Source organism: Wasmannia auropunctata, unplaced genomic scaffold (genome assembly GCF_000956235.1).
Source record: "Wasmannia auropunctata unplaced genomic scaffold, wasmannia.A_1.0 LD336101.1, whole genome shotgun sequence".
Classification (NCBI taxonomy): Eukaryota; Metazoa; Arthropoda; class Insecta; order Hymenoptera; family Formicidae; genus Wasmannia; species Wasmannia auropunctata.
The window spans coordinates 4627708-4654174 of record NW_012026789.1 but is presented as its reverse complement, the minus strand read 5'-3'; the positions used below and the strand labels follow the sequence as shown (position 1 = coordinate 4654174).

Sequence of the window (26467 nt, the reverse complement as noted above, 5' to 3'; positions counted from 1 at the left end):
ATAAAATTAATCTAAATATATATATATATATATATATATATATATATATATGTATATCATTTTAATATAAAATTTTGTAAAGCTTATATTCTTAAGATAATTAATTAGGTAAACTTTTGTAGACTTTTGTCTTTTCTTAAATTATTAAACATTTAGATAACATAAATATCATACAAATTTCTATAAAAGTAAATTACAAATTACAGATTACAAAATATTACTAAAAAATGTGAATTCTATAGTATTAAATTTTCATAAATTTATAAAACTAAAAAATTATAGGATGGTTTAACGGCACTGAACATAGCGCAAAAATTAGGGTATATTTCTGTGATGGAAGTACTGAAAGGATTGCCTTATGACAGTATGACTCCAGATAACAAAAACTGGGAGGAAAAGTACAAAGTAATAGCTCCAGAAAGCTTGCAAGAAACTAGTTTTATGTCCGATTCGGAAGATGAAGGAGGTATGGATGCACAGATACAAATAATACTAATATAAAATATAATTAAGTTTTTTGCAAAAAATTTTTTTCTTTTCAGGTTCTGACGCATTAATTAGTGAGCAACCTTATCGATACCTCACGGCAGATTTGATGAAGAGTCTAAGAGATGATTCATTGCCTATTGATGTTACTAGGGATGACCCGGTGCACAGACAAGGTAAAAAATGTACGGATGTATCCAATCAGTTTGTTTTAAAAATATAGTTTATTTTGTAACGTATATTATGAATTTTCATGAAATAATCGTATATAAACTAATTTAAGATATAATAAGATATATATTTGCAAAAATAAAAATATTAGAATAAATAATTAAAAAGCTTAGAAAGCGCCTTAACCATTTATTCTTTAAATCATTTTCTTATATATCTCTTGTTTGAGTGTATGTGTTTTAGTTAAATTTAAATAAAAATATTATGAAGCAGTTTGTAGACCGAAATAACTTGATTTTAAAGAGTTAGTATATTATAGAGACCTATAATTATTATTTTTATTTTAGTTACAAAAGAAGAAAAGCAGGAATTTGCACAAAGCAATAATTATTGTTTAGCAGAAAATTTTGATAACGACGGACTGAATCTGGGGTAAGTGTCAATTAATTTTTCTTCTACAATTATATATAATATATACAAATATATAATTTTAGTATTACGTTATTGCAAAAAATTTAGAATTGTTTATTTAAAATTAAAATTAAGAAAACTTTTATTTAAAAAATTTTTGTTTAGACTTGATTTAAGAATGTGTGTTTTCCTTTGTAGGAAGCTGCACTTCAGATCGTAAGTATAACAGTGGATAATTGATTAAAAAAAAAAAAAAAAAATATCCAAATAAGTGCAAAGAATTACAAAGATCTGGATTTACAGATTTTTAATTAGTTTTCTCGTGGATGCGCGTGGCGGTGCTATGAAGGGATGCAGACACAGCGGTGTGCGCCTTATTGTACCGCCTCGAAGAGCAACGATGCCAATTCGCGTAACATGCAGACTAGTAAAAGCAAATAAAGTGGCGAATCCGCCCCCTTTGATGGAAGGGGAGGCTCTTGCTACTCGTATTATTGAGATGGGTCCAGTGGGTGCGAGATTTTTAGGGTAACACTTAATTGTCCAATATAGTTGATATGTATAATATGTATATGCTAAATATGTATATATAAAGTAAACTCTCTAATATTCGAGTTTACAATTACATGGAAATAAACCGATTTCAGACCCGTCTTAATTGACATACCACATTTTGCGTCTGTTCATGGGAAAGAACGGGAAATTATTATCCTGCGAAGTGAAAATGGAGAAACGTGGAAGGAACACGATAACTCCGTGGATAATGACGATACTCTCCTCAATACGCCTTACGGTATATGATTTCCGAAAAATTAATGTTTGATTGTATTTTTTTATTTTAAATGTTTATCACGGACGTATTTTCAAAATTTTTATTTTTTGTTTTTTTTTTAATCTTTTTCCATATAATATAATGTGTAATTTATTAGACAAGTTGCCTTGCTTTTGAATGAGGCAATATATTCAAATTAATATATAGTCTTAATAAATGCTTGAAATTTTTAATTTTAATATAATTATTTATATTCACAATTAATTAATTACAATTAAAATCTTTTTTCAGATCCTCAGATGAGCGTTGCACACTCGGGCAGAATCACTCGTATAATTACCACTGACTTCCCGCAATATTTTGCTATCGTAACTCGAATCAAGCAAGAAGTTCACGTTATCGGCGCCGAGGGTTGCATTTTGTTATCTAGCGTAGCAAACCACGTGCAGGCCGTTTTTCCACCGGGAGCGTTAACGAAAAAAATCAAAGTCGGCTTGCAGGTAATTAAATCTATAGATTCGACAGTCACATGACCGCAAGTAAGAGGATGACAATTCTCTAAAAGTGAATCAGTGAAATCGACACTAATTTTTAGTGTATATCATTTTCCAATGGCATACTTTGAACTGTGATAAACAGTGACTATTTTAATGTTGTTCTAGTGATAATGTATTGATTCAAACAATGAATATCACAGAAAGACATTGAATTTCAGTTCTCAAAATTGTTTGACAGTGAAACTCACTGATTTTCAGTTTATATGATCATATTTACTGTTTAAATCAGTATATTATCATTGAAATAATATTGAAATAGTCATGTTGCTCATCACAGTTCAAAGTATATCATTGAAAAATAATATACGCTGAAAATCAGTAATGATTCCACTGATTCACTTTTAGAGAAAAAGAAATATAAAGCTCTTATCTGTACTTAGGCGCACGTTATTCCGGCTGAACTCACGGCCAAATTGCTCGGCAATTGCGTTGCTGTTTCACCGGTGATTACGATTGAACCCAGACGACGGAAATTTCACAAACCGATAACCCTTACGATCCCCGTGCCGCAAGCAGCAAACAAGGGGATGATCAATCAGTACGGTGGAGAGACACCTACATTACGCCTCTTGTGTAGCATTGCAGGTATCTATAGATATTTTACAATTCAGACAAGCAAGCAAAATAAATACAACTTACCTTTCACATTTAGCAATAACTAATTATTACAAGAAAATAATGTGATATTTAATAATAATTGATAAATTATTACAAGAAAATTATTTTTATTAATAGGAAATATTTACAAGCATGTACATGTGGTTCAAAAATTATCTACAGCTTTATCTATAATAAAGACGTTTTCTTTGTATATAAATAAAAAATTTAATTTAAAATTAAAAATATTTAAAACGTATTTTATAATTAAAAAAAGAGATAATAATATTGAATATTAAAGAGCAAAATTGTTAGTATTACACAATTAAATTAATTTAAAAATAACTGCTATTTAATTTTTATAAATTAATTCAATTATATAGTAAATATCAGTTTATGATTAATATTACAGATTAATTTATAACTAATATAAATATGTTTCTTCGTTTTTATTGACAAGCATTAATTCTGAATCATATTTTAAGAATCTATTTCTTGTTTTTACAATAATGTTTTTACAATAATTGAAATGATAAAAATTATTTAACTTTAGGTGGGACCAACGAGTCACAATGGGAAGACGTTACCGGATCAACGCCGTTAACATTTATGAACGATAAAGTGTCGTTCACCACTACTGTTTCAGCAAGATTTTGGTTGATGGATTGCAGAAATATCGGGGCAGTACCGAAAATGGCAACGGAGTTATATGAGGCATCCTTACATGTGCCATATATAACTAAGTGAGCGACTTTTCTATAATTCATATATAGCTATTATAGTAGCAATTCTCACATTAACATGAACAAATATTTCTCTCTATGTAGCTTCATAATATACTCCAAGAGAATGGACGTGTTGGAAGCTACATTGCGAATATTATGTATGACTGATGGCAAGGAAGGCATGCACACTTTGGAGAGACAAGAGGAATTTACGGAAATTGTTAAAAGTCGCGATGTTGAGGTATTGTCATGATATAGCAAAAAGTATTAAAATATCTTGATTGTAAAACTTTTTTGAGCAAGAATCAATTTTACAGGACATATAATTTTTTACTAGAGTCAGATAAATCTTTTTTCTTAAAAATTTTTGTTTGGGATATAAGATGGATTATTTATTATTATCGTATTAATATCTATTCTATTGATATATTTATTTATTTTAAGTAATAATATTTTTTTTTTATAAAATCACTATTTGAAAATTGTTAATGTAGCAATGGCAGAATTTAATTACTTGATGAATATTTGTTTAACATTAGGCGCTTGATGGGAAAGACCTGTATATTGAATTTAGTGGGAATTTAGTACCAGTAACGAAGTCCGGTATGCAGTTGAAGTTCACGTTTAGGGCTTTCCGACAAAATCGATTGTCATTCCATGTTAAAGTAAAAGATCCGTTATTGGATCCAGTAGCGAGGATGTTGTTCATGCGGGAACCAAAAGTTGCTAAAGGAGAACCACCTCAGCAGCCTGTTTGTGTGTTAAATATTGTCCTCCCCGAAACTATTATTAAACATGACATAAAGAAGAGATTAAAAGGTAGGTCTATCAAATATTATAATATATATATATATATATATATATATATATATAATATAAATATATATATAATGTAAAAGAAAAATATAAAGCATACAAAAAATTTAAGGTATTATCATGATATAGTGTAAAAAGTATTAAATTATCTCAATTGTAAAACTTTTTAAGCAAAATTAATTTCAACAGGATCTTTTTTCTTAAAAATTTTTGTTTTGGATATAAGATAGATTTTTTTCCGCATCAAACATAGATAGATTAAATTATAATAATCCTAGTTTCTAATATAATTATTTTAATAGTTATGTGTAACATCATTTTGTTTTAAGTTTAAAAGAGCGTCTAATAAATTAATGCAAATAGAGAAAATTTATTTTTTTAAATATATAATTATTTAAGTAATAATATTACAATAAAAAATATAAGAAATTGTATAATATTATTTTCTTTGTATATTAGATAATTTATATAAATTTTAAATGTAAAAAATAATTTTTTAAAAATAAAATTAAAATTTATTAAAAAATTGAAAAAATCTGAAATTGAAATTAAATTAAAGATTTATAAACGACGTCCTTATACATATATCACTATTAATAATGATATTTTTGTTGCTATAGGTTATGAAGATTCTAATGTCATAAATCAAAAACTAGATTATTATAAATCAAAGTACAAAATGGAACAAATGGAGAAAACTGATAAGCCTAAAGAAACCTCACCAACGGAAAAGAAATTCATAACCGACACGTTACAAAAGGAACAAACAGGTATGATATAAAAAAACTGTAGAAAATAGAAAGAGCATATTTGACTTATATAATGCATATATAAGTATTGAATATGAATATTCCAAAAAAATAGATCGCATATCGAAATATTCAAATCAAAAAAGTTCAAACTTCCAAATCAGTTTCGTCTATAACACTAAAAATGCAAGGTGCAAAAAGAGAACTTGCGTAATGAAGCATTAAGTGTTGTCGATGAATATATTTTATTACGTGAAGATATTTTTATATTGTATCGATATGGCGATGTCTCGAGAAAGGTCTGGCGACGTAGGCCGTTCGTAAGCGAAGTGTGCAACATGGCAAAAAGAAAATGTTTTGACAAGGTCGAAAAGAAAATCCTTGTCGAATATCGTTTCGTCTTCAACTTGAAAATAATGAAATTCGATTGTCATTGTATTTTAATTTAAGGGGAGAAAGATAATCGGCTTACGGTTTAGGAGTTGGGTGAGGCTTCCTTAACTTAATTAGACGTAACTGCATCAACAAATGCTTGAAAGTGCCGGCGGTGGACTTCTTTAGTTCTATCCGTACCGATGAAGAGAACGGTGCAAATTTCATATTCTTTCTTTCGAGCATCTATACATAATTATTAAAACGTGAGTCTTTTTAGTTTTGCCACGAGTTTGTTTATTTTTACTAACTTTCTCTTTTTGTTTTATTTCATTTATCTCATTAAAGTTAAAAAATTTAATGCAAGAATGAGATAAATTTATAACTTATAAAATCTGTTTTATGTACAAGAGATCGTATCTAAAATAGGTCTTACAAATTGTAAATTTAATATTTTATTTTTGTATTAAATTTTAATTTTGTACTAATATTTTTTATTATATTCTCATATTTGTTTTAAATAATTTATTTGAAATTTTATTTTGTGTTTTCTTTAAAGTTAATTTTTTCTTTCTCACTATTTTCAGTTTCAGGTATTTTTAAGTTCATTAGTAGATTGCACTTACAATCGGCACGTTAATCACATAAGATACTGAGCAGACATGACGACAAAAATCAATGAGCACGATCGCGTCGCGATGAAGCAAGATAGTCAAGCGAATGACAAGGAATGTTCTTCCGGAACGAAGATCAAGCGCAAGTCCAGATCCGCCAGAAGACGTTTGAATGCAATGATGAGTAACGCATCGTTGCATTTTTCCGATACGGATTCTGAGGGCGAATTGACAATGATCACCAGCAAGATCGGCAAACTTAATTCCGCGCAAGCTTCGCAAGCAAATCCGTTAATTTCTGTGACCAACGCGGAGGTCACCGAGCCTGAGATAAAGGTCAACGACAATCTGGATTATCTCATAGCCGACGGTGAAGCCAGATCCCGCTCAAGTCGCGGCAGCTTCGTGGAGAATCTCACTGACGTCGATGAGATCTACAGCGACGATGAGAAAGATACTAGTAGTAAATTAAAAGTGATTGATAACGACTATCAAGGGGAAACAGATGTGGAGGACATGGAGGGCGACGAGGATATTCAACCGACAATCTATGTCACTCCGAGATCGGACATTCTGACCGAGTTCGGCGGCGAGATGATCACGACCAAGGAAGGAGACGGGCCGTTCTCTGTAGAAGTGCGAAACCGATTGTCACGAGAAGAGGTTTCCATCGATAAACAAGATACTGAGAACATACCGGATATGCCAAATACCGACAGCGAGGATATGGAAGGATCCGAAGATGAGACTAAGTTGGATGAGGCAGCCGCTTTCAATCACATGTATGAGGATCTTGATATCCTGGCCGCATCGCAGATTGTTATGACCAACAAAATGGAAAACCCCCTATATGTTCCGGACACCGCCGATGAGGCTATCAGCGATTGCCACACCGATATCGAGGACGTCGATTAAATCAAATAGAATTGAAAGAAAAGATGAATTTAGAAAAATTATTTGAAGCATGCAAAATAATACAGTCCTTGGAATGAAAGCCAAGAGCAATTTCTATGATCTTTCTGATTATGTTTAACAAAAATTAGTGTACCATACAAATAAGGATGACAGGATGACATTATTATGAATAACAGAAGTAAGAAGCTTTTTCGATCGGTCGTGATCAGATAAAGTTACTGATGTTATTTAATGGGATCTGATACTTACAACTGCAACGCAAGTTGCGTAACATCTTATGTAAATATAAGAAATCTTGATTCAATTAGAAGTTCTTGTTCAACAGATAAGTATCTGTTATAAGGATCTTTCTGTGAGCCTTGGACGATATCAGGCATCTATCAAAATCTTCTAAAATGATCATAAAGATGTAATTAATTGACACAAAGTTTATTAACAAGCTGTATTGAATGTTGTGTCCTTTATATCGAACAGCTAGCAATTTTTTAAAATTAATTTATTTTTTATTAATTTTTCTCTTTGTCCTTTCCCATAAAAATTGTCCAAAAAATAATTCTCACATTTCTTGCATCGTAAAATATATATATATATATATATTTCAGAAAGTCATAAAAGAAAATAAAGAAAAAATATTTAAAAATAGGAAGTGTAAATAAAATATCTGTTTTTATGCTTAAATTTAATTAAGAATATTAAATTTAATTTAATTCTTACAATAAATATATTACGAAAGATATACCATATGTATACATAGACTTATTTTCTGGGCAATTTATGAGCACTATATATAGTTTATTACAAATTCTTACGTTTTCCTTTTTGCACCGTGCCTTTAAAACTTAATAAATCTCCTTTTTAAAACTTAATAAATTTTCGATGGGGCAAACCTGATTCAAATAAAGTAAAATTACACGATATATAATTTATTTCTGGAAAATTAATAAATAATTAAATTAGTGATTTTTGGAAAATGACAATTGTTTAGCATCAAACTTGAAATAGCGTTAGTTAATAAAAAAAGTCCGCTTATAACAGCTATAATATACAATTAAACATCGTTTCATTTATAAATCCAATAACAATACGATGCGCATCGAAACGATTATCGACAAATTAATTCTTATGTCCTCGTTATGAAATCGATAATAACGCAATATTTGTGTACTTGTTATACTTGCAGACCGAACTGCCGTCCTCAACATTATCATAGACAACCGTATGGGATATTAATGCAAAAGAGTATGTCTCCGCAGTCTAAAGAAATTTTCCGAGATATAAACAAATACACATACATATACACATATATAATTATAATTATATGACATAATATGTAAATACGTATTTAGATAATTAATACAACAATACTTAATGTTTTCTTTTCTTGGCAATAATATTATTTTTAAGATCAAGTCGTTGTACGTGCAAGAACAATAGAAAAATTTATTTCATATTTGCAAATTATATTTTTGATGATATAACTACAATTATAATTTAAATTATGTCATGCATATAATGAATTTACAGATACATTAGAATAATAAAAATATTTATTATAGTACTATTACATGCATTCAAAACTTGCTAAGTTGTATTTTACAATAAATTAAAGCTGTCGAATATAAAACAGAACAAGTCCAATCTTTTATATTATATGAATTATTATGTTCTTTTTTCAATTAAGAAACTATGAACAAATAATTATATCTTTGATAAAAATTATAATATAAAAAACAATTATTTATTAGTAGCATTAATAAGATTAGATTTACGCAGAAACGCTTTATCTCAAGATTAGAGTTAATGGACTGCTGTTTTGCATTTTGCGGCTTCAACGCATCTTGGATCTAGTACACCTTGTACCTACCACGACTATAGAAAAGAAAAGAAAATGAAAGAAAAAAATAAAGAATTTGCGCTCTTTACGGAAGCTCTCGATCGCCAGATCTCGCTGTGAATAACAAAAAAAATTGTAAAGAAAAAATAGACACGATGTATCGCAGTCATTATAACGGCATGCTTAATAAAAAGTAATGTGAGCATAATTCTTGGTTGTTCTAGATGCCGCTATCCACGAATCCTTTGCACAAAAAGCGGCTTATCCCCTAGAATCCGTAGATGCTAGTTATCCCAATAAAGCAGGCGCCGGTCAGGCGGAACCGGATCTGTCGCCTGATCTCGAAAGGCAAACGTACTCGGAGAAGCGTATATTCTGGGAGAATATTTCGAGAAAACGTGAAAACTACCAGCGTTCCGAATCCGAAATTTCGAGGACCTCTCAATTGACCATTAACGAGAGCGACAGCGAGTCGTGCCAGCCGAATGTCGTATCCGAGGAAGGTGATGGGACAACGGAGGGCATCTCGGACGTCATTAGATCGGAGACCATCGAGGACATTAACATGCCAGATATCTCCGAGTGTTCAGTAGCGGAGAAGGCGCATTACTTTGAAGAACAGATACAGAAAGAGAGTCAGATGGCAAAAGGTACACCAAGACTGCATCAACAAGACTCCGCCAAGTCCGAAAAAGACAAACCTTTCTTTAAGGACAAGTCGAGCGACGATCTGAAAAGTCACGCGGAAAAGAGTACAGTGGAAATGACGAAGGAGAAAATCGATATCCAGGAAAAACACTTGGAAGAAGCAAGAGAAATACAAAAGATATTGAAAGCTGCTACGGATGACGAAAAATGGAAAGAGACACGAAAAGATTTAAAAGATAAACAGAAAAAGGATGACGATAAAGAAGTGCGTGAAGAAGTTCAAAAGATAACAGCTCAGCCAATGATGGAGATTTGCAAGGAATTATTAAATAAGGAAAGAGAACTAGCAGAAGAAACACAGATAGGACATACTTTAATTGGACAGGTTCCAGAAGTTAATGTAAGAACAAAGATATTTGAGAAGGAACAAACAGACATTACAACTAAATCATTTCTTTTGGACGATAAAAGGGAAATGGAGCAATTCCTCGAAGAAGAGAGGCGAATCATCGAAGAAGAGGCGAAAATGAAAGAAAAGAAAATGGCTGATATTAGTTTTGAGAAGGAGAAAAAATTCACCATTGACACGGAGGTCAAACAGATGAAAAAAGAATTCGAATCTCGCATTCCAATTTCCACAGCAATGGCTGAAAAAGATAAAAGCCAAAAAGAAGGAAAAGGCAAAATGGAGAAATCTGAAGAGAAATCATTAAAAGGTTTTTTTATGGAGAAAGAAAAGGATGTTGCCTCGCCATCCAGCAAGAGAAAAGAATTTGAGTCCCGTATACCTAAACGTATCATGGAAGGGGCGACGATAAAGGAGAAAGAAGGAATGAAGAAAGATTTGCCGGGACGGAAAGATGGCGAGACCTTTACTGTCACTGAGAGAAAATCCAGCGAAGAGCGGCATGAAGAACGCTCGACTACGAAGAGTAAGACGCAAACTTTTTCCAAGACCTTCGCCGACGCGCAGGACGCGTTTAAGATGTTTGAGAATATAAGCGCAATGAGAGACAAGGATTTCGATACAGTTACTTCAAAGGTTGATACTAAAGCTACTAGTAAAGTGGAAAAAAAGGAGGTACTTTCGTCAGAGATCTCCAGCGGCGTGGAAAAGTTTATAACTCATGAGGAGAAGGAGAAAGTAGAACGGAAAAAGTCTTCAGAATCTAAGTTGACTAAGGAGACACCGGCTGAAACAATGGAAGAAAAGAAGAGCAAAAATGAAGAGATGGATAAGACCGCTGTGCAGAAGATGTCGATGAATGTGATGGAAGGTAAACAAGTGATAGATGCAAGCGCTTCTGAATGCAAAGCAAAGAGTAAAAAGGAAGAATTATTTAAATTGCTAGAGGACAATGAGGGAACCGCGACGGAAAAATCTGGAACTAGTAGAGACAGGAAAAGCGACGTGGATGTGGCAATTAGAATCAAGAGGGACAATGCGAAGAAGGTAGAGGACATTAAGGAAATGCCTAAAACAGCTAAGCTCGAAGGAACAGACTTGGAAAAAGTTGAAATGATCACGCAAGGACAGTCTTACAAAGAGAGTTTGGAGAAGTTTAAGATTGAGCAGTTTGTACCTAGTCAAAGGGACAAAACGATTTCATCTGAAAAGACTAAAAAAGACGAACAATTTTCGACCAAAGAATCTTTAATATCTTTGGAGAAAAAAGAAGAATTAATCGCCAAAGAAATTGAAGCGCGGAACATAGCAGAGGATCTGATACAATCGATTGAGAGTGAAATTGAAAGAAGATCATCAACGTCAGGATTAAAACCCCAAATGTTGAGTAAGGAATATTTAGATCAACTGATTTCCGAAAGCAGCGATACTGATCATGAGAAACTAGCAGATGATTTAACAAAAAAATTCGAAAGTATTATGCATGAACAATTGATGGATTATCCAGGAGCAGAACTGTCGAAGACATCCATACAAGAAGAATTATTCGAGAAAGGCTATACCAGAGACAGTATAAGTGAAGATATAACAAAAGATGAAGAATCATCATCGCAAGCAAAATTCCAGGACAGAGACATTACTATAAGTCCCAGCAGTATATCTGAGCAAATTGATCTAGAAGAAACAATTGATGTTGACACTGGAGAATTAGAGGATATATCTAAGCCTACGTCCAGTCCACATTCCGATAAACTTCGTTCAGACAGATCGAGCGGGCATATCGAGCCACTTCAGAAGGATGATATCACTCTTTCGAAAGATAAAATAATATCAGAAATTTCTGGCGCTAGAGTATTAGAGATTTTGGAACCAGGCGCAGACAGTCGACAGGATTCGGTTGACGTGCCGTCCTTGGAGTTAGACGAGCACAAAGTATCCGAACAGACTAGTAGGGACGTAGCTTCCTTACACGAGAGTGTGGCTGTAGATTCTTTGGAAAAGATCGCTCAAGAAAAAGATGTGACTGTCAGTTCTAGCATAGTGTCTGATGATGCTAATGTAGACTATCCTCCAGTTTTATCTTCGACTATTCCATCGAGAGAACATGATACAGGGGAGAGACGAAGAGCGGACAGTTTCGAAATCGAGAGTCCGCCGTTATTTTCTCCAAGGACCAAGCACGTAAGCGATCTGGAAATTAAACCAGTAGATTGGATGATCGGCGACGAAAAGATTGAAATATCAGAAACGTTGCAACCCTCTCAGGTATTTAATCAAGAGCTGGAGGAGTATGAATCGTCTTTGCAACGTACCCGCACTATCTCGCAGGATGAATCCGTAGATTTGGAACAAGAGTCCATAACTAAGTCTTCAGAGGAGATCAGTGTGATTGAATCGATCAAAGAGTCGGTTGCTAGTGATGTTAAGACTGTTACGACTACGACGACCAAGGTAACAAAATTCACCGTGGTTCCAGTTACCGAGCCGGATTTTGAAAGCAAATTGACAGAAAAAAAATTAGATATTTCTTGTTTTCAAGAGTTGGTCGACACTATGCAACGGGAATACAATGTCAAAGCGCCGACGGACGAATACGCGGCTAATATACGGCAATCGATGCCTCACGAAAGTTTTGACTGGGAAACGGGTATTACTGAAGCTGTCACGGAAATGATACCTATGAAAGAGGAGGAAGCGAAAGATTTAACTATGGAAATTAAAGCTGAAGTAATGGGCAAAGAGATTTTTCAACAAAACATTTCTACGGATATAATACCTACAACGAAAGCTACTGATAAGACAATAAAAGATTCAAAAGCTGTAAAAGAAGAGATTACTGAAACAAAGGAAATTCTAAAAGATTCCACGAAAGGAGAAACGGAATTATCGAAGTGTCCGAGAGTTGATGATGTACTAAAAGAATGGACAGAGACTTATTTGGCGAAAATCAAACCTCCCAGTGAGGAATACAAACGACATATGGAAAAGACAACCGAGAAGCACGACAAACCCAGCAAATCGACGATCGCTCCTTCCGATACTTGTGCCTTGAAAATAAAGAAAGATGATCTTCAGAGCGTCGATTTAAGCGCGCGATACGCGATAACGGTACTGGATCAAGTGGTGAAAAAAGAAATTGCCGAAGTGAAAGAGTCTTTGGAAGCAGCTAAGCAAGATTTGATAGAAGAATTGAGTGAGAATAGTCAAACCGTAATTCAGATCAAAGATTCGCCTTCAGAGTTTCAGTTCAAACTCCAACCGGAATCCATCCCAAACGATTTGCCGTTTTTGTACAGACCACCGTCCATTGAACATGTTCCTGTCGAGACTGAACCGGAAGCCGAAATTGAAGTTATTACGCTCAGCGAATCGTCAATTGTAAAAACTCAAAAATTTGACGAAGTAAAGAAGGAAGATAGCAAAGATACCGTCGATGACAAACTGTCTGTCCAAGCAACTGTCATCATTGAAGACAGACCAGCCGATGTAGTCAAAGCACCTGAAATCGAGAAGCATGAAGAAGAAGAAGAAGAAACTTTAATAACAATTGAACAACAAGAGGAAGAAGAAGAAGATCGTTTTGCAAGTCCGCTTCCAATCAGTAGATCGTCTGACGTTGGATCAGATATGGATAACAGGGACGACAGCTACTCCTTAGCACCACCTCAACCGGCACCTAGAAGACGTCAGAAACCGTCTAGGATATCAAAGAGAGTTAAGACTTCGGAAAGCGAGGCTGACGTCTCGAGTTCTGGCGAGAGCAGTAATTACCAATCCTGTGACTATGAGCTTGGTAGTGGAAGCAGACCTAGTTCGTCCGATGTCGAGGCATTGCAGTCCGCCGCGGGTGGTGTACAATCCGGAACCGCTTCGGAGTACGAAACGGCGATGATGTCTGTCGAACACGAGGGCTCGAAAACGTTGCCAACATCACAAGAGTATCAGACGGCAGCAAGTACGTTAAGCTCCCACGAATCCATGAAATCCTTGAATTCTCTCAGTTCGGGTCATCTTGGCAGCATTGACAGCACCAGTGAGTTGTCAGAGACATTAGTACCCTCGGAGGAAGCGGACGTGGATGCGGACGAGATAGATGAAAATCTGGAGAGCGCATTGGACGCGGAACACGAGATGGCCGAGGCATCGGACTCTTCCGGTAGTGAAGAAATACCGTTGGACGTGGAAACTGTGGACAAAATCGATAGTCATATACCATGTCGCATGAAACGTTCATCCGAGATGATTTTTCAACAGATCGTAGACGATAGCGTCATCATGGAAACCGAGTCCATGGACGTGTTGGAAGAAGATCAGGCCAAAGTGGACTCAGCCATTTCCGCCTCTATGGATGCGCCCGGGATCCTTCAATCTGTAGACATAATGACGTCACGGGTATCCGAAGATGGAGTTCAGAGTGTATGTACTCAGGTAATCTCTACGCAAGTTGCTAGGCCCAACGACAGTGAAGATTTTAAAGAGGAAAAGATGGAAGGTTTAAAAGCACAAAGAGATATGAGAAAGGATGAAACGATGGATAGTTTGAAACAGAGTTCGGATCACGAAATAATTGGAGATGGGGGTCTCGAACCGTCAACATCCGTCCACTCGATGCTGCAACAGGCCAGTATGTCCCTGTCTTCAGCATCAGGTATGTCCTTTGACACAGTCGTAGAGAAAGATATAGACAAGGACAAGTCCGAGCGTCATTCACCCGACAGCGATTCATTCGAGCTCGTAGACAAGCCCGACATCATTGATGACTTTGTGGTGATCGAAGAAGTTGGACGCGAAGCGGAGGAATTTGATGCTGAGGGTAAAAGCATTCGCATCAGCTCAGTATCACAAACCACTAGCAAGCAGTATGATCGCGATCTAGAAAACCTAATTGCGGAGAACAAAGAGGACACGCAGGTATCAACGAGTCAGACATCGAAAAATAATGATCTGTTTGACTTTGAGTCCGAAGAAAGCCCGCCTCAAGGTCCCGCGTCAACTGACGATCAATCTCAATCTTATTCTGATGAAGAGCAATACGAGAACAAGAAGTGGATAGAGATGCAGTTCCATGCGGACGCGCGGATCTACGATATCGAATACGATCGTGGACCGTTGGAGGACATCAAGGAGGAAGAGGTCACAGATTTTGAGGCCGGCAGCAGTAGACTTGGTAGTTTAGGCAGCCACAAGGAGTCTATAGGCAGTGTGGGAAGTATGCGTGGTAGCTTTAGTAGCACACCGGATTACGACGTCCTTGGGAAGAAATATTTCAGCAAGTCTACGGATCATGACACTGTGTCCTTGAGTTCACTGCAGGAATTCGAAAATTTAGAGACCGCCCTGGCAGCTGAGAATTCGCGGAAGTTACAAAGCGGCTCGCAGGATTCCAGCAGCAATAACGGCAGTCTTCCAAGGAGATATATGACCAGTCGTTCAGGTCACGGCGACGACGTCTCGTTGTCTTCATTAAAAGATTTCGAAGGCCTGGAAAAGGCATGCAGAGAGGCTCATTTGATGGAACTGCGAGCTCGTGAGGAAGAGGAATTACTGGAACATGAGAGTCCGGAGAACAAATATAAATTAGAGAATCTGCCGCGTTCGAGAACGGAAACTAGTGCAGCTGGCTCGTTCAACCCTAGTACTTCCGGCTCGGATGACTACGAAAAAAGAATAAAGGAAATCGACGAGATAATACGCATCGCGCAGTCTAACATGGAAAAGTTTGAACGGCAAGACGATACAACGGAAGACATTTCGCAAATTACCGATGCTGAAAAAGCCACCGCTCAACCAATTCCGGAAACTCTTCCAGAAGAAATAGAAGAACTCGATGAGGCACAAGCGATACAAAAAGAAAGCAATATCATGGAGACCAGTACGGACTCTCTGGAAATGGAAGATGCAGAGAAAAAGTATCAGCAATTGTGTCGAAGCTCCGATTCTCTAGAGATGAAGACGACTCTGGACTTGCCGTCCTTAAGCTCGGATTCATTAAATAATATAAAAGACACAAAAGAAACCGTCGAGCAATATGGTGGTGACGCGAGACGAATTTCTTCGGATTCTCTTGAGATGCCTTTATTAGAGCAACAAAATATCGGTGCGCCCGAGAGAAGTAGCAATGGACGTCATTCAGAGGCAGAAACGGATCACTCTGTTGGACAAACATCTTCGATGGAAACTAAAGCGAGAAATGGCAAAACGAAAACGTCACCAAGTAGTGATACATAGGACAATTTTCGTGGGTAAGTAATTTATATAATGAATTTTTAATTTACATTTTAATTATTTAATTATAATATTAAATTAGTATTACAAAAAATAAATGTTTATAATGAATTTATTAAAATAACTCTATGTTGTTTGAATTTTAATGCAAAATAATTTTTGAAACATCATAGTGTCTATGTTTTAATTTTTAATTTATAAAAATTATTTTAAACATTTCTAATAATTTTTGTTGTTATTTTGGATTACGAATATATAACTTATCTTTACAATAAATGTGGTAAAATTAATAGATATAAAAATAATCTTTCTTTTTTACATTACGTATTATTAGAAGTTAAATTATATTTCGAATTTTAGACAAGCGGACCATCAGGAAGGATTGTTGCCACGATTTCATAACATATTACCGAATAAACTCAAGAAGCTTTATATGTAAAACACGATATTAATAATAATGTACTAAAGAACTTGTGCATTGTGGATACTATTACATTTTGTCCTTGTTTTACGCAATGTCTTCTGATAACATTTATATTATGCTTAAGTAAGATAGTTGCTATCTTTAAAATATAATATTGTTGCGTGGGATATAAGAAAGTGGAGGAACGCTTGCTTGTTTGTCATTATTAAATTTGGACAGACATATTTGTTGTAATAATTCTTGCTGTATTTGTTTAGAAAAACAATCTTAACTGTTTTTGAAATCTTTACATACATTAAGTTGCATTTTTTAATACATACTTTGAAGTGCTACTTAAATATTCTACTTGTATTATAACGTGTACGACACTGTTCTATTATAGCGAGTTTTATAAACATTTTGATTATGAGATGTCTTTGTGGATGCGCTTTCGTAAAATTTTATAATATATTTGACGTATCTCGTATCGTGTAATGATTTCAAGCAACGTTTGCGAAACTCAAAAAAACAATAATGCTATCTTAACGTATGTTTACAAAGGAAGACAAATATTTAAATAGAAGATTTTATATGCGAATATAATATTTAGGACACACACACATTACGGAAAGTAGCAAATATACTTTTCTATTTAAATAATTCCAATAATTGTTTAATAACTTATTATATTTGTTTCTTTTAAATACAAAGTTACTGTACATGTTATCAATTGTTTACTTATGTATTGTATATTATTACAAGTTATAATGTGATTTAAAAAGTTTGTTTCCTTATAACGATAAAAATATACATATGTGCATTATCTGAAACTTGTTAGTGCGCACGTTTATTTTTCCTATAAATTGCATTAACACGTTCACTGTCTTATTTTATTGGTGATACATGATTGCATGTGTAAGAAACAAACGCTTTCTATGTTTTTACATGCGAAAAAATACACTTTACGAACAAATAATAAACAGCGAACGTGCAAAATCTTAATTACATATTTAAAATTTTCCTTGATATAGGTTTTTTTATAATATGAGAAAGATAAAATATTTTTAAAATTTTTATTTAATTTATGGCGCGCGGTTTGTTTGAACCGAAAAAATTGTATGATTTACACTTGATAATATTATATTATGGAACACCAAGATCTGCTCTGACTGTTGTTGGCGCTTTCCGATCTTCATTTAATTTATTTATTATTAAAAAAAAAATTACATCTTATAGTTTAATGTTAGTTAAATATATAAAAATATCTTATTTATTTGCTATACTAAATTATCATATAATGTTTAATATATATTTTTTTTAAAGAAATGCATTTTATTTTAATAAATAATTATATTGTTATTATTCTTCTGTTATTGTGACGTATTTATGTGACATAAGTACACAAACTTATTTTATGTATATACATACATGTACATCTTACATGTTAAGCTAGCATCTAACGTGCTTATTTACACACAATATTTTCAACGTTTTAATTGATCCACTAGTATAACCGTAGATACGTTAATAGTGTTAATAGATTATTGAACCATAAACAACGAAACAGTACGGAAATATTGAGAGGATTGCAATGATACGAATTAATGACGACAAATCAATTCAATTTTTACACTTTGTAAATAAATTATAATTTCTCCATTTACAAAACATATATCGAGCAAAAATAAAACACATTTCAATACATAATGAAATTCTGATATAATTTTTGATACCAAGTCTATTAGGAACTCAATTATTATTATTAAGAGAAAAATTTATATATTTTCATCCAGACAGGTCGCATGTATTACGAATTCATGTAACGTTTGCTACGTGTAATAGAATAAAATAAGATTATGTTTCTTAATATGTGAATTGACAGAAAAGTTTTTTGAGATTCTTTTTATGTATGATGCTTTAAAACTGTAATATTTCAAACACACATATACACGCGCGGGCCCGTGTGTGTATAAATTCTCAATCCTTTTTCTCAAGATCTTTGATAGAATATCAGTGCTCGCGAATAAAAAAAACAAGTATATGTGTATATACATGCATAAATTTTATATGCAAAAAAAGGTATCCAAATAAAGCCCAATTGAAATACGTGTACATAATATATCAAATAATCAATAAAGTTATCTTGATACATATGCATGAAGTACACATAAAAGGCACAGCGCACGATTTCAATAATGCTGGAATATATAAACTCATACTTATCAAATAACAAACCGATGCTAATGAAAGCAATTAAGTTGTTTGTCACTGTAATTATCACCCAAGGATTGTTTAAATTCTGAAAACAGAACTAAGATAATTGACAATAAAAGTGTTCCTAATTTATATATTTCTGATAATTATACATATATTTGCATATATACATGGTCTGTCCCAAAAGTAATGAGACTTATTTTGAAAAAACCGCGTATTGAAAATAAACTTAATTTTTCAAAGTAGAATCTTTGAGTCAATACAGCGGTTTCAACGTCTTTGCCACTCTCTTCGTAGCAGCGTAGGAAGTCTTGACCAGACATGCCTTCCAGAACACTCGTCGCGGCTGTTTGGACCTTTTTAATTTCAAAATGGTGGTTCATGGTTTTGGGACAATTAAAAATGTTCAAGCAGCCGCAACGAGAGCTCTGGAAGGCATGTTTGGTCAAAACTTCTTGCACTGCTATTAAAAGTGACAGCTGTGACGCTGAAATCACTTTATTGATATTCAAGGATCCTACTTTGAAAAATATTAAGTATATTTTCAAATCAAAACGGTTTTTCCAAAATTAGTCTCATTACTTTTGGGACAGACCATGTATATAGCAAATAAATTGAGATAAAAACTTACTTCATAATATTGTGGTTCATATAATTTATAATGATTGAAAAGAACCATCAGAAACTGCACACCGATATATATTTTTTGATATTTTGGTACAAAAGGATCATATACGGTTCTGGGTTTGACCTACAATATAAAAAAACAGCATTTTTTTATACTAATAATTAAAATAAACAAGATTTGTATTTTAATTTTTATTAATTAAGAGTTACTTATAAATGATATATATTAAAACGCATTTTATTTTATTAACAATTATGTTACCTTTATTTTATATTCATCTAAACCCAAACGTGGGCTACCTGGAAACCAACTGGGACCTTTCCAGAAAACGGCAAACTTATCAGCCCACGTACTCATACTTATACTTTTCTTAATTAAATCTTTTAAATAAAATATCTACAATATTACAGAAAACAATAATTAGGAACAATTCATAAGTTGTCACACTTATAAAGTATGAAGTTTTATTTTATTATTATCACGAACTTTTAAATATGTTTTAATTTTGCTTTCTTTACAAATTTTCTATTTATTCATAAATTGCAAAAATTAACACATTCAAAGTTCATAACAATTTTTAATTGCATTTAATTATGGTTTATACATAAATGTTAATTTATTTTTTTCGATCATTTATTAAGGATATATAATAACCCAATTGTCATGAACTTTACCTGCAGATAGAACGCGTTAAATGATTCAATGTTGACTACTAATCCATAAACTATCTCTTCTTTTTGTTCTTCTTCTTGAAATGTACCAAACAATCGATCCCATATTATAAGTACACCGCCGTAATTCTTATCCAAGCAATAAAGATTGCAGCCTGCAAATGCAAAAATGCATATGTGTATAACATAAATCGTAAAGAAAACTTTATGTTTAATTTACCATGATGAACACGATGATGCTTAGGTGTATTAAAAATTAACTCGAGTGGCCCAAGATCACGAATGACTGTTGTATGTATCCACAATTGATATATCAAATTGAGTTGATTATGAACCATAAAGTGTGATGGTGGTATAAAAAAGGCAAGAGGTAAATACATTACCTGCAAAAGATATTTCAATCAAAATATACAAGATGCTACAAAGTTACATTTTATTTAAAAATCTTTTAGTTTTAATTTTTAAAAACTTTCTATTTGTAGTTTATTTTAATTATTCTTTCGAGATGTACCGAAATGAGATATAGTACTGAAAATTAAAATTGTCTATTTTTCTTTATGTATATAATCAATTTTATTTAACGAGAAATATTAGAGAAATGATACTTACGAAGTTGCACCAGTGTTGCAGAATGGATTGTCGTAGACCAACTGCAAGGTTAAATTCCTCACTGCTATGATGCACTTGATGGTGGGCCCACAGGAAGTGAACTTCTGCAAGCAGTTAATAAATATCTTAAATTAAAAGGAAAGAAAAAGATCGTCATTAACAAAAAGAATATTTGGGTAGAAATTTAACCATGATTACTGCGATGAGCCCAATAATAAGAAAAGTCCACGGTAACGAAGGTAATACACCAAGTCCATAACGAATTCCAAGGTAAAGTGCATCCTCTGCCAAACTTCTCATAAATGACAATGTATACGTAATACTCAGCACCGCGAGAAAAAATTCTGTGAAATCAATAATATTGTTTTATCTAAATTTGTCAAACAAAAGAAGATACAAATATAAATAATATAATACGATATACTTTATTATTATATTATATTTAATATATCATATATTTATCATTTTTATATTTATTAGTTTTTTTATATCTTTTTATATAATAATTATATTTTTACCAGCTTAATATATTTAAAATATATATTTTTTCTTTTTCCTTTTCACATAATTTTCATATTTGCTTTTTTCATATTTTTTTGATAGAAAATATAATTGAATAAAATAAGATAATTAAATTGTGAACGCAATGAATTTAAGGTAGTACACTCGCAAATTCAAAATATTGAGAATTTCTTGAAATTGAAACTATATGTTGTACTAGAAATCGTTGACACGCTTGTGCAATTAGAATGAGATTGACCATCTCAATACTGAGATATAAGCAATTAAAAATTGCATTTTTTATACGTGTCGCCTATACAAAGTTGATAAAACTGTCGCGTTTATTTTTGTAGAGCCCAAACTAGCATTGAGATTTTAATAAAAAACGAGTATGTGATGAAGGGATATGAAACGGATATTATAAAAAAATTCTTAATTTTTTACCATTTAGTTTGGAAAATAGAGCCTTTTAAAAAATATAATTTTCGATTTTTATTGACATATGGAGGCGAGTGAAGGAGGCGGCCAGTCGAGCTGCGTTAGTCTGCGTCTGTCTGAATTAATTTTTTTCTGCGTGTGCGTGCGGTCTATGGATAGGCACAACTAAATGTTTTTTCTCACTGGCGGCAAATGGGAATATCGCCACTGAGCGCGCGAAGAGACCTAACTTTTGGATGGTATTGTCGCGAGTGTACTACCTTAAAGGAATAAAAATAAAATAAAATCACTTTTAGAAAAAAAAAACAAAATTCAGTTACTATATATGGGTCGGTATCTTTACAAGTTTAGATGGCTAGGCAATTCTATCCCCGTGATACGTAAATATTTATGTCAACATATATAACGATTATTCATATAACGACTGCAAAAAACTATTTCTCAAATTGTTTCAATTGATTATGGAAACTAAATTTTTATTATACAAACAGTTCCCAGGGTAAGAGAATTAAAAAAAATGTATATGTACATATGTATTTCATGTGTCTTTTAATACAGAAGTAAAGAATATAAACTACGCTTATGACTAGCCGTAGCTATCCTTACCGAATAGTTTCGTGGAGCATCCAATGAGATAATGATGTCACTTGATCATTTAAACGGAATCTTTTTTTCCTCAATATTAACTGCTCCAGAATCAACAGCAGAAAAAACGGCATCCATATCTATAAATATCAAAGATTCATGTGTACGCAGAAAGTTAAACTTTGCGCGTAGTTTCATGTATTAGTGCTACGTTCGAATGAGGTCTCGACAAGAATAGCGCGCACATACATATGACTTGTTAACGATTCATGTAGCTTGCCACGTTCGTAACAGGCCAGCTGCGCATTCAAATTACTGGACTTCCTCGATGCATTTGACATCGTTTATGCTACTTTGGCATAAATTATATCGAGATTTTAAAAAAAATTTTTGTAGATTCTGTCTGAGCCGAATGCTGCTCGAATGAAACCAATCGAAGCTTAGATAACTTACATTGACGTATAAGAAAGCATTATCATCTTTTAATTAAATTTATTATTATTATTAAGTGAGTAAAATAGCAAAAATTTAACAAATTTTTAAAAATTATTCAAAATGAAAATTATTCTTGTTTCTAAAAGTGTTTCTTATCTACTTTAGTGTACAATAATTAAACTTCAACACTTTTATTCTAACAATAAGTATTCACTAAATGTATATTTATTTCATAATCATATAAAGCTATTATATTTATATATGTACAATTCTTTTTTAAATGAATACATAATATTGATAATTTTTAATTTTACTGTAATTAATAAATATTGGTAATAATCATAATTTTATATATCAGCTATATTAACGTTTCTCTATCATATTATCAATTTCAATTACAGGATATTTAATAGCATTTAAAAGCATTAAAAACTCGATTTTACTTAATTTTTTTTAGAAAACAGCTTTATCAAATATATTTTTATTTCTTATATTAAAAATATTACCTGTTGTTGATAGTCCGGCACCTCGTGTAGAAACTCGAAAGTCGTCTCCTTTGGACTTACAAGATACCAAAGTTTTCCAATATCTTTTGGAAGATAATCGACAATCTTAGCGAGTGAATTTAATGATATACTCATTTTATATATTCGCAAATATTCGCAAATCACAAAACCGCAAATGTTATGAATTTCTCACAATCAGAAGCATCTCAGGTGTATAGCAAGCGTTTCAGACGATATACGACATCGGTTTAATCGCTTGTGCTGCGCGTATGTGTTTATATAAGTTCGAGCTAGACTAACGCACGTGACAACATCAGTTATCTTAAAAGCGCGATAGGTGTACACAAAACAAGTTCAAAATTATTTATAACGTATTGCAATTAAGATAACACACCATGTGTTTGACCTTATATTATTATTATTGTATCCAATGTATTCAGCCATCGATGTAAAATACGCATCTAATGAAAGGAAAAATAATTAATAACACTTTTATCGACAATTTCACACAGTCTTCTTTTACATTAATAATTTATTGCAAAAAAATTAAAATTAAAAATTTTTTTAAAATTATATTTAGGTATGTATAAACGTTTAAAAGATGTTTAAAGAATTAAATTTTATAAAATTATTCCTTTAGAAATTCAGCTTTATTAAAACATGTCTTATTAAACAAGAACAACATTTTATTAAAACGAAAACTAATAATTTGCGTTAAAAATGATATATAAGTATATAAAAATATAACAGAGTTAATTGCTATAAAATATTTAATAATATAAGATAATAATAAATTTATATACTTTCCATCATATCCAATTAAAAAAAACCATATTTTGTATTTCGAAAATATTATCTTTTTAAATATTAGGAAAGGACATTTTACCAAAATTAATATTTATTTATTTTATTTCAAATAGCATTAAAAGATTTTATATATATATATATATATATATATATATATATATATAAAGACAAATCGTAGTAAAAAGATATTTTTATAAAAAATATTAAATACAGAATATTTTAAATTTTAACAAATATACATATTCTAGAAAAGTATGAAAATATCTAGAAGAAATTTATTTTTATTTTGATTACTTCCAATATGTTTACAGAGTGTTTCGTTAAAAAAGGAAGCATTATAAATAAAAAAATTATAATAAATAAAAAAAAACGCATTGGTTTGATACAATTATAAATTTTCCAAAAACTTACTTCCTTAACATTATTTCATGTATTAATTCAAACAACATGATAATTTGTTTGAATTAGCACATTGATTGCACATTATTTATCACAATTATCACACATTGATATATGTATAGCACATTGATATATGCACATAATTAGAGACATCGTTATAGATAACGATAGTTAAATAAGAGAAATCTTTAACTATAGAACGCACAATTACACAAAGAAATCGTTTTCATGTATTCATATCCAAATCAATTGTGGAACGCACTTTTCACTAGATCTACGATACCGAGATACGCAGACACAAGAGATCTACAATCAAGTAAGTTAAAGGCTAACAACTGCATAATCAGCGCGTTCCCCCTCCATGTGGTATTCACAATGATAAGAGATTTTACGGAATATTCATTATGCACGCTCAATTGACACAAGACTCGATTCTTTTCACAAGCATTTCGAGAATTAGAATTCAAATTGTTCGGATTTACATATTTCCAGATATGAAAAATTCGACTAATCTAAAATTGCAAATCGAAATTTGAAATAATTAAATTGTTCAATAATTGGAAAACTTCAAGAATTAGTAAAATAACCATATACTTATTGTTAGTTCAATTAGATAAAAAATAATCACAATCCAAAAATCTTCAACGCAACTTAGTATGTTGCTAGAGCAAATAAGTTAATGTCGATTTACTCGTGCTGATCGTGCAATTCTTAGCATGAACTTTAATACGTAAACGTGCTAAGCATGTTATCTGAATGGCGTATTGTGGCAGTGACATCATATTACTTCGTAGTAGCAGAACCGAATCGCGGATTTCGAGAACCTTAAGCTTATAATAATCTGGAAATCAAAAGATTGTGCAAAGTTTCATAAAATATAAATTTATAGATACAATTTTTATAGAGAAATTTAAATACAAATTTTGTTAAATACAATTTTGTTTATATCTATTTATCTATTTATATAAATTAATCTTATCTATTTTGTAGAATTCTTTCGTGATTAAATATTTACTTCAATAATGTTTATTTTAATTAAATATTTAATTTCTGTTGTTAGAAAAAATATACTAAAAAAGTTTGTTTTAAATTACTTAAATAATTAAAAAATTAACATTAATAATAAATGTAAGGTAAAAAGATAATTAATGCGAAATAACTCTCTCTTTCTCTCTAATAACAGCATAACTAATATAAAAACATAAAAATGTTATAAGTTTGACAATATTTCACATATTGCATTTAAGCAGAATCTCTCTCTCTATAGGGAGGGCAATCATACGTAGTCAACTGTGTGTATATATACTACGCATGCGTATAGAAGCAGTAGAAGATATGGGTCGGCAAATCTCACTTTGGAATCATTTGGGATTTGGAATTACTGCAGGTCTTAGCACGTGAAAATTACAAAATACGTTTCTATTTACAGAAACATCCATATTGAGAGAGTGTTTATACATTAATAAGTTAGTGAAATAAAGATTACAGGTAAGAAAATTAAAATTTTTGTCATATTAACTAGATGATATATAACTCCGTAGTTTTATTTTAAAATAAGGTAAAACTGAATCGTTTTGTTTATTAAATTATATGATATGTTGTAATAATAATAAAAAACATAGATCTGAAAATCAATAAAAAATATTCAAGTATTGGTATGTTCTTTTTGAAGACGGTGCATGCACTTTCTTACATATAGTACATTTTCCTTCTTTTTTTCTTTATGTTGGAGAAAACAAAAGAAAAAATAAACGGTTCATGCACTGTCTTCAAAAAGAACATACCATATAATTTATCCCGTCTAAAAAAGTGCATGTTAAATCGATAGTCGAATCCATCGAAATCTTTAAAGTCTCTTCATTGTTGGCTCTTTTCCGCGACGCTGATTGGTTGTCTCGCTGCACTAACTTTGTGAGCGGCTGTCATTGCGTTGACTTTCGACCGTTGTATGTATTGAGATTGATGTATAATTA

The 26467-nt window shown here is 32.1% G+C and overlaps 3 protein-coding genes across 12 annotated transcripts in view; 2 read left to right on the top strand and 1 right to left on the bottom strand.

The window, feature by feature from the left end:
* The window catches only part of LOC105460022 (ankyrin-2-like), a 28895-nt gene extending 11517 nt beyond the window's left edge, over positions 1-17378 (top strand). For 7 of the 9 annotated variants that reach the window (XM_011706494.1, XM_011706486.1, XM_011706513.1 and 4 more), the window contains 14 exons: positions 283-466; positions 543-671; positions 1005-1089; positions 1267-1284; positions 1372-1596; positions 1716-1861; positions 2132-2340; positions 2778-2982; positions 3548-3737; positions 3822-3960; positions 4259-4538; positions 5156-5305; positions 9244-16315; positions 16659-17378. In XM_011706494.1, the coding sequence (XP_011704796.1) occupies positions 283-466; positions 543-671; positions 1005-1089; positions 1267-1284; positions 1372-1596; positions 1716-1861; positions 2132-2340; positions 2778-2982; positions 3548-3737; positions 3822-3960; positions 4259-4538; positions 5156-5305; positions 9244-16301 (9018 nt within the window). In that variant the 3' untranslated portion in view covers positions 16302-16315; positions 16659-17378. The remainder of the gene's footprint in view (positions 1-282; positions 467-542; positions 672-1004; positions 1090-1266; positions 1285-1371; positions 1597-1715; positions 1862-2131; positions 2341-2777; positions 2983-3547; positions 3738-3821; positions 3961-4258; positions 4539-5155; positions 5306-9243; positions 16316-16658) is intronic. The other 2 variants (XM_011706501.1, XM_011706471.1) reach the window with 1 other exon arrangement.
* Positions 5794-9227, top strand: LOC105460018. The gene is made up of 3 exons (XM_011706452.1): positions 5794-5922; positions 6244-7363; positions 8366-9227. The coding sequence occupies exon 2, from the start codon at positions 6319-6321 to the stop codon at positions 7183-7185; it is 867 nt and encodes a 288-aa protein (XP_011704754.1). The 5' UTR covers positions 5794-5922; positions 6244-6318; the 3' UTR covers positions 7186-7363; positions 8366-9227.
* A 688-nt stretch (positions 17379-18066) lies between the features above and the next one.
* Positions 18067-24841, bottom strand: LOC105460006 (alkylglycerol monooxygenase-like). Of its 2 annotated transcripts, none has more exons than XM_011706433.1 (10): positions 24507-24841; positions 23289-23749; positions 22369-22487; positions 21013-21167; positions 20824-20927; positions 20435-20597; positions 20218-20369; positions 19805-19939; positions 19547-19666; positions 18067-19012 (listed from the first exon to the last, which is right to left on the bottom strand). In XM_011706433.1, the coding sequence occupies exons 2-10, from the start codon at positions 23421-23423 to the stop codon at positions 18692-18694; spliced, it is 1404 nt and encodes a 467-aa protein (XP_011704735.1). In that variant the 5' UTR covers positions 23424-23749; positions 24507-24841; the 3' UTR covers positions 18067-18691. The 2 variants fall into 2 exon arrangements, with proteins under 2 accessions (XP_011704735.1, XP_011704741.1); XM_011706439.1 differs by having other exon boundaries at positions 18067-19000.
* Between the last annotated feature and the right edge of the window lie 1626 nt (positions 24842-26467).

Coding starts and splice junctions, on each gene's coding strand:
- LOC105460018 (XM_011706452.1), top strand. CDS start 6,319: ATGACGACAAAAATCAATGAGCACGATCGCGTCGCGATGAAGCAAGAT.
- LOC105460006 (XM_011706433.1), bottom strand. CDS start 23,423: ATGAGTATATCATTAAATTCACTCGCTAAGATTGTCGATTATCTTCCA. Junction 21,168..22,368: donor ATGCTCCACGAAACTATTCG/GTAAGGATAGCT, acceptor TTGATTTCACAG/AATTTTTTCTCGCGGTGCTG. Junction 20,370..20,434: donor GCATCATCGTGTTCATCATG/GTAAATTAAACA, acceptor TTGCATTTGCAG/GCTGCAATCTTTATTGCTTG.